At 40.9% G+C, this 8,546-nt stretch overlaps 1 protein-coding gene across 3 annotated transcripts in view; it reads right to left on the reverse strand.

Moving 5' to 3' along the window:
- The window catches only part of LOC119860921 (putative bifunctional UDP-N-acetylglucosamine transferase and deubiquitinase ALG13), a 46,236-nt gene extending 37,690 nt beyond the window's left edge, over window positions 1-8,546 (reverse strand). Inside the window, exons 1-7 of one of the 3 annotated variants that reach the window (XM_038415121.2) lie at window positions 8,010-8,546; window positions 6,437-6,520; window positions 4,270-4,320; window positions 3,052-3,098; window positions 1,773-1,845; window positions 625-706; window positions 183-363 (exon numbers count right to left, since the gene is read on the reverse strand). In XM_038415121.2, the coding sequence (XP_038271049.2) occupies window positions 183-363; window positions 625-706; window positions 1,773-1,845; window positions 3,052-3,098; window positions 4,270-4,320; window positions 6,437-6,520; window positions 8,010-8,150 (659 nt within the window). In that variant the 5' untranslated portion in view covers window positions 8,151-8,546. The remainder of the gene's footprint in view (window positions 1-182; window positions 364-624; window positions 707-1,772; window positions 1,846-3,051; window positions 3,099-4,269; window positions 4,321-6,436; window positions 6,521-8,009) is intronic. The other 2 variants (XM_043492110.1, XM_043492111.1) reach the window with 2 other exon arrangements.

Below are 8,546 nucleotides of genomic sequence, written 5' to 3' on the forward strand. Positions count from 1 at the left end.
CAGGGAAAGCACGCTGCTTTTTCCACAATATGCTCAGACTCTGGCTCAGTACCAGGACACTGGAGGATGGCCACAGATGTTCCACATGGAAGCTCAGAACACAACTCGTAGGCTAATCCCGCCAACAACTTTTTTAAGTGATCAGTTACCATTCACAGGATATTTTGTTTTTAATCCACTACCTCCTTTCAGATGAAGTTTTGGACACTTTCTCGGGAAGGCAATCAAAGTTTGCATCCTCACTTCCAACAGAGGCACTGTTTCTGTTCTTTTTGGTCCCACTTCGAAACATCTCAACTGCAGTTCTCAATTCCTCCTCGTCCATGTCAAACACATCTTTGTACAGGATCTCATACAAGACAGCTAGGCAAACAAAGCACACAGAACCCAATGATTTTGACTTGGTGCCAGACAAAACACCTGGAGTCTGATAGGTGACCTTAGAGTAGTGGATGTGCTTATTGTGGACTTTCATAACATAATAATTACACTAAACTACATTAAAAATAGTTAACAAGCTTTCCACTTTCTTCTCCCTTCAGTACCCCTCTCCTCCCAAGAGAGAGAACATTTGAAGTACTTAACACTCTTCCCATTAAAAATAGTGTAAGAGAGTTAATTTACCCTGGCAAACAGCAGCATCTGCCTGAAATTGTTTTGTATACACAGAGTCGTAATGGCCGTTACTGGAACAACACAGCAAGATCTTGAAAAAACAACAAAAAGCTTTGAGGAAGAAATGAAAGAAAACCAAACATTTTCTATTTGATGTTCTCACTCGAGACTACAAATCCTTTACTTATTCTAAGGCCAGTGCTTTAACTCCCTGTCCAAACAATGGGTATGCTTAGTATAAATACAAACAGAGTGCTAGAAACAGATATGATCCCTGTAAAAGGGATTGTAGCAAGTGCACAAATAAGTTTGCCTATTACCCACATGGACACTGTTTCGTCATCTCATGAACTGTTAAGGTCAAATATGAGAGACTTTACTGCGAGTCAGCTACCTTATGAACAACTAATAGTCTAGAAGTTAAATACCAATCACTCTTACATTTAGAATCCCCAAACTTCAAAATTTTATTGGCCCACTAGTATCAAACTAGAGGAAACGCCATTTCACAAGAAAAAGCTAAATAAAGAACTTTTCCTACACCCTTCAATTGTGTAAAAATTTCAAGTGGGTTTAGACTATCTACTGCTTTACATAACAATGCACAACCCACAAAAATCAAGCTAATTAATTTCTATCCAGGAGGGGAAAAATACACCTCAAAAGACCCCCAAAACTTGTCTGTTCTCTTTTGGGGGAGGGAGAAGAGTGCCCTTTCTTCACCTATATATTTGTCTAATCTTGCCACCTTCACTTTACTCATTAGCAACTCAATCCAAGTGTCTCATTCTAGCTAGTAAGATTAAAAAAAATAGCCACAGGGAACTGTATTCAAGCACCATTAGCCCAGAAAAGCTAAAGTTGATCAAATGGGAAGATTCCTCATCTGTAATATTCTAACTCCTGCAGCCAACAGGAACTTAGTCTAGCAAAAGGTTAATTACTGTGCAATGAGAGTATTCAACTGTGAAATAATTCATTTGTGGAGCATTAGCCTTGTTGAAGTTAGCTTTGGTTTTGTTGTTTAAGTGTGCAAAATGTGCAGAGACTCCACTGGAGTTACAAGAGCAAAACTGAAGTGAAAAGCTCATTAGAACGGAGTGAAATTAGAGCTATCTACGAGTGGGAGGGTAGAAAATTGGCTCACATCTCCTTACCTTGTCTTCAAAGCCATTGTTTGTAGCATAGGAAGGTGGCTTTCCAGGGTATCGGTACAGAATAAAGTCTCGACTAGGCAAAAAGAGGGGGAGGGGAAAAAAAAATCGAGAATTGAAAGAGCATGTGTTTAATGCAAGTGCTTGTTATGAAGACGTTTGAAGAGAATAGTTTGAAGAATCCACTGTTGGTTAATAGAGAACGAGAGCAGAATATTTTTCCTAACAACTGAATGCCAACGTAGAATTTAAGCAATAACTAAATTCACAAAGTGGAACCATCTACTTGAAAGAAGAAATATCTCGTAAAACCTACGTCTGGTTTCAGATAATAGAAAGATACATCTAATTATGTCAGATAATTCTGATCTCAAGACAGATTGCTCTGATAGTGAGGCAATTAACCCTAAATGAAGTAGTTCCCAAAAGAGTTAAAGTCTCAGTACAGGATGCCATTAGAACCTTGTAGAAATCCAATTGTTCATTTTGGACTGAAACAGGATGCAAAGTATTTTAGTGTCTCCGCCATTAGGCTCCTAAACTGTTTGTTCAAAAGTGGCAGTATATTTTTTTTTTTAGCAAGACAGACAGTGCCTGCAGCAGACTCAAATGTCAATTGAAATTATAAATTTATTTTAAATGCATTTCCAGGCACACACACTGAGCAGCACTTCTCACTTCCTGAATTTTCAAGGACACCTCATATAGCGAGCACAGAGTTTTATTCGTGTGTTGGCAATTAACTTTTATAGCCAGCATTAGTGCACACAACTCCACATCATTTCATACACTTCCCCGTCAGCAAGTCTTTCACTGTAAAGTCTTAAAAAAAAAAAAGTGTAATAGTTATGAAAAGTGCCAAATAGACATCACTAGAATCTGAAGCCCTCTGATAATTCAGAGCCAGTACTACCTAGGCAGCAGCAATGAAACCTCCAGTAGTCAGACTTAGCTCCATCTCCATGGCCACCAGGTCTTTGTCCTCTTGCGAGACTTAATTAGGATGCCAATTCAGTACATTTCAGGATGTGGGATCCTCTTTACCTGGAATTGGTCTGCAGCCACCCATTCACATAATAAACACTGAACGGCAGTCACTCCTAAGCCAAGCTGACATCAACACTATATGATCATAATGGTCCCTTCTAGCCTTAATAAAAAAAAAAAATCAAGAGATTCTGGGCCCCACAGCTAGTACCCTTAACCATTCACATCCCATTACAAGATTAATTTTATTTTAAAATTAAAAAAAAAAGAAAAAGAAAAAAGGGAAGAGACTTACTTATAGATCAATGATAGAGCGCTTATTTCCAATTGGCCAGCACTTTCCTAGGTGTATAAAAACATTTTGAGATCATGTTAGAAGGCAACTGTTCTTCGAAATAACTGTTCGTCAAATGTGTAATGGAACTGAGCCTGCCGTGCAGTACTTGGAACTGTATACTGGCTCTCACTATACCATTAACAGAGCTAGTCAACATTTTTCGTGATTTTTTTTTTTAAGTAAGCATTTCCTAACCAGCTCTAGCTACTGGATAAAATTCTGAGCCCCTATCTTCAAAGCCCTAAAAGATTCAAACCAAGCTCTATAAAGGAGTACATCTGAATATACTGCCCTCTGCAATAACTGTGTTTCATCGGGACAATGAGAAAAAGGGTCTACTCCTCAATCCTTAAAAGTTAGTGATAAGTGTAAAACCCCTCAGACTGCCTTAAAAATATTTATGTGGGCACTGAAGAAAACCCACAAAGAGAGAGAATCAATGTGAAGTGATGATGTACTCCTCAAATACTTAAGTTCCATCTTTTGCAAAATTCCGATTCCTTCTGCATCTGGAAATTTGTAAAATATGAGGATTCCTGAAGAGAAGATCACTGACATAGGACAAATAAGTATTCAATTTTTGGCCCAGTAATCAGATGCAAAGTTGTAGCTAAGCTCTACTAGCTAGACCTGTGGCAGTCTCGAATATGTTTTTAAATATTTCTTTGATAAACATACTACATTTGCTTTAGATACTCTTGTATCCTGCTCATGTTCACTAGTTAAAAATCTTCAAAGAAATAATAAGTTAAAGTAAGAAAGCAGGGGTTTTTCTTTTTTCCAAATCTGGAAAAAAATGCAAAATTTGTCAAACATTTGCTATGAATTATGCACCCAGTTTTGTAATAGCCTTTTAAAGATCCAGACTGACAGGACCAAAGTTTGGTTCCCTCTGCTTAAATTACATTGTTGTGGTTTGACAATGCCCCTTTTTTGCCCACAAGCAAGAACCAAGGCCCTGATCCTGCCATCAGATCCAGAGTCCTACTGCACCCACACAAAGTCCTATTGAAATCAACAGGGCTCTGTTCAGGTGCAAGGGTGCACCTATATCAATCTGAGAGCAGGACTGAGGTACAAGTTAGCAGGGAGAACAGAAACAACATTCAAACTTGCATTTCAGCAAACTTCATGAGCTTTTTGGGCTCAGCCTCAGGAATATGAATCTGGCCTTACCTTTGGATCTCCTAGCCGTTCCAGATATTTTTCAAATGATCCTTCCACATACTTTAAAAGAAAAAAAGAAAAAAAAAGATAATTGATTTAATCAGCTGCATATCATTACTAAATCTGCTGGAAACATTAAGAGTCAGAATTTGCACTTGTATTTAAAGAGTTTAGAGGAAAACTGAAAATATTTTTCTTATTTGTATTACCATAGTGCCTAGGAACCAAATCATGGATCAGGACCCCATTGTACTAGGCGATGTATAGACAACAGATGGTCCCTGCTCCAAGGAGCTTACAATCTAAGTATAAGACAACAGATGGATATAGACAATTGGGGCAGAAAGGAGTACAAGAAATTGGTCAGCATATAGGCAGTGGTTTTAGGCCAACAGCCTTTGAGTTCATAAGGCAAGTAATTAGCCTTCCTGATCATGAATGATTTCTCCCTCTCCCCCACATTTAGGAACAATTGCATATGTATGTGCTTAGTAAAGGAGGTAACTTCTTGCTGAAAAGCTATTTTATCTATATGCACTAGATTGAACAGAAAAAAAAATCAAAGTCAGAATTATAGCAGTTTCCCCTCAAACATATTAAGGAAGCATATGGGAATGTCTTGTGTCAAACATGAGATCTGGAAGGTCCAGATATCTCATGCACATGCACTACTAAATGTACAATTTGGTTATATCTGGGTCTAATACTTCAGTCTGAAAATTTTAACAATTTGCCCCACCTGCTCCCATTCAGTGCATTGCAGAAGTGACTTTTCAAGCACGTTTGTTTTTAAATTGCAGGGTAACAATTTTAGCTATTATCAAATTTTATATCTACTCGTCTAGTTGAAAAGGGATAGCTTAAGGTTAGGAAAGGTAGATATCCTAAGATACACAAGTGCAAATACTAGCATTGCTCACCCCAGCCCTTCCTCCAGAGGCCAATATCTTAAATGCCATGTAGTTTACTGTGTCCTCCTTTTATTGGATAAGGCAAAGATCTTGGCTGCTCTGTATAGAAGTTAAAATACCACAGCAATAATTGTGAGTAGGAACTTGCGCAAGTGCCTGTCACCAAAAAGTCTCATCTCTCACTATTATGCAGCAGGTTCTGAGCCAGCTGGATGTCTCCCTCTACCCCAATGGTAGCTGCATTTAAGTGGGGGGTATGTACACAGTGTACAAAGCACTTTAATATCACTTGATGTGAAAGACTGTAGAAACTTACAGTATTATAATACTAAAAGAAGCTAGTTTATTGCTTTCAACATCTATTTTGTGGATTGTTTAGAATTGTTCCCTTAAGATGCAGGGAAAGCCATTTGTGAATTAGAGTTCAAATAGCCAGTAGAGCATTCAGAATGCTCTTCAGAACCAAGTTGTTTCAAAGTAGTCACAGGATCTGTCTATACTGGTAAGTTTACCTGTTGCTGACAGCCACTGATCCATCAGCAGCAACAAGTACATTTCCTAATATTCAGCAGCATTGTAACAAACCGAGGCTAGGTATATAAAGACACCACATTTGTCGGCAGGGATTTAATTTTTGATCTTCTGAATGAAAACCACAGACCTCTACCACTTCAGTTAAAGTAGAGTCTTCACTGGGTGAAAATAGCAGGCTTCTACAGTTGTTGAAGTCATCCACTGAAAGTGTACAGTGACATTAAAGTACGTATAACACCATGGTTAAAGAGCTATGCTGTATTCCACTGTCCTTAGAGGTGGATGTTTTATTTCAAAATGTAGTTTCCTCACACAAAAGAAGTTTCAGTTTCACAAAGATTGATTATAGTACCATATAGACATTAATAAGCTGTTACTTAAAATGAGAGATCAGATGTTTAGAATAAATGTATATTACCTTTTACAAATAAAAATGTTGTGCCATATAAATATATTTCCAAGATTTAGAAACAAATCTAAGGTTGACTAGAAACTAATGGACAGTATACAGACTAAGGCAAATGAGCAAGCCTTTTACCCTCAACTTCTCATCTCGCTTAGTACTAGTTTAAACCTGTGCTTGGTCAAAAAACTTAGAAACTAAAAACAAAACGAAGTACAGTGAGATGTAGGTTCAGTGCACAGATCTACATAAATGTTTATGTATAAACACCCCCATTATTTCCTAACACATAAAACTTTGCATATCATAAATACACAAGTCTACTTACAGACTCAAAGTTATGTTGGTTTTCCCTCATAAACGAAACACAAGCCTTCCTGACTTCCATATGATGAATCTGACAAGAAAACAGCTAGAAAATAAAAAAGGTGTTTAAAAGGCACTGAAATGAAAGGTTTGCAGCTAATTTTAAATTACACTTTGTACAAAGGCTCCTTTTACATATAGTTTACATCATTGGTTCTCAACCAGGAGTCCAGGGGCCCCTGGGGGACAGTGAGAAGGTTTCAGGGGGTCCTCCAAGCAGAGCCAGTGTTAGATTTGTTGGGGCCCAGGGCAGAAAGCTGAAGCCCCACTGCCTGGGACTGGAGCCCAGGGCCCTTAGCTCTGCCACCTGGGGCTGAAGCCAAAGCCTGAGCAACTTAACTTTGCGGGGGCTCTATGGCATGGAGCCCCAGGTAAGTGTCCTGCTTGCTACCCCCTAACGCTGGCCCTGGCTTTTATATGCAGAAAGTCAGTTATTGTGGAACAGGTGAGCAGTGGAGTTTTTAATATCATGTTGGGGAGGGGGAGCCTCTGAAAGAAAAAGGTTGAGAACCCCTGATTTACATTATAAGGTGAATATATTATAAGCATGTTACAGACCTGAAAAACATATACTATAGGTAATTATAAACACACCATTAGGTGACAGATAGTTGTAATCAACCTGTAGACCCATTGGACTAACAGTCTATAGAATAAAGAAAAGGAGTACTTGTGGCACCTTAGAGATTAACAAATTTATTAGAGCATAAGCTTTTGTGAGCTACAGCTCACGTCATCGGATGCAATGCGATCAATCATTTAATAAAACCCTTTATAAGTTACTCATAAATAGAACCTCAATATATAGCATGATGCTTTTTGGTTGCACATCTGTGCCTTACGTTATTTGCCCAGGAATTTTTAAGTGGAAGAATTTGAAGATGCTAAAGGAAAATAAATGATTGTTAATTAGGTAACCATTGGTAGCATATTAGTCCAAACGAGAACCTTTAACCCAACCTTTGGTAGATAGGATAAAAGATAAACCAGATCGGAGGATTTTGCAAAACTAGAACTAACCCACGATTGTGTAAGAGACAGAACAAAACTAGGTTTCAGAGCAGTCGCTGTGTTAGTCTGAATCAGCCAGAACAACGAGGAGTCCTTGTGGCACCTTAGAGACTAACATCCAATGAAGTGGGTTCTAGCCCACGAAAGCTTATGCCCAAATAAATCTTTAAAGGTGCACAAGAGAGAAACTAGAAACTTTTATCCAACTCCTGCTGCTCCATCTTTGGGAATGGAGAGAAAGCCAAAAATACGTTGGCAAATGATGCCTTAACCTCAACCAACCCCATTCCCCCTCCACCCCCAAAAGAAAAGAAGTCAAACCCCGCTTACAAGCTCAGCGGGCTCTTTTTAGGAGAGCAGGGGCTAGAATCCGGGGGAAGGGAGAGGTGAAGTTCCCCCCCCCCCCAAAGGCATGAATTGTATTGAACTCCAGCTAGTAGAGCTAGGATGTGGGGGGGAAAACGACCACCCAGGTCGGGCCTATGAGGGGCAGCCCCCCTGGGTGGGAAGGAAACTCCTTTTACCTGCTCGGAAATAGCCCGAAAGAGACAAGAGGCGTCTTTAGCGGTGAGCTTGCGGTACAGCCCCAGGCTGGCCAGATACTCATCCATGGTGACCTCGCTGAGGGATTTCTGGCCGAAGTATTTCTTCCAGCCCTTCTGCATCTTCCGACCGGGGCGGGGGGGGGGGGGCGGGGAGGGGGTAACTCCTACTTCTGCGAGGCAAGAGCCCCCGGGTCCAGCCTGAGGACTAGGAGCAGGCACCAGGCTGGTGGGAGGACAGCTGCATTGTGGCCCCGGGGGCTTTGGAGCCGTGGGGGCGGGGAGGGGCTCGCTGGGGAGGCTGCAGGGGAGACGGCGGTGGGGCGGGGATGCGCTGAGTGGGGAGGGGGAGCGCCGCCGCCGCCGCCTCCTGGGCGCACGGGGCTGCGCGTGGCGCCGCTTGCTGGGAGGCCAGCTGCAGGCAATGAGCCCGGGCTGCCCATGCCGCTGCCGCAGCGCTCCCGGTGCTCCGCCCTGCTCTCGTGCCTCATATAGCACAGCGAGCCGGCGCTGGGAATC

Source organism: Dermochelys coriacea, chromosome 9, assembly GCF_009764565.3.
Source record: "Dermochelys coriacea isolate rDerCor1 chromosome 9, rDerCor1.pri.v4, whole genome shotgun sequence".
Classification (NCBI taxonomy): Eukaryota; Metazoa; Chordata; order Testudines; family Dermochelyidae; genus Dermochelys; species Dermochelys coriacea.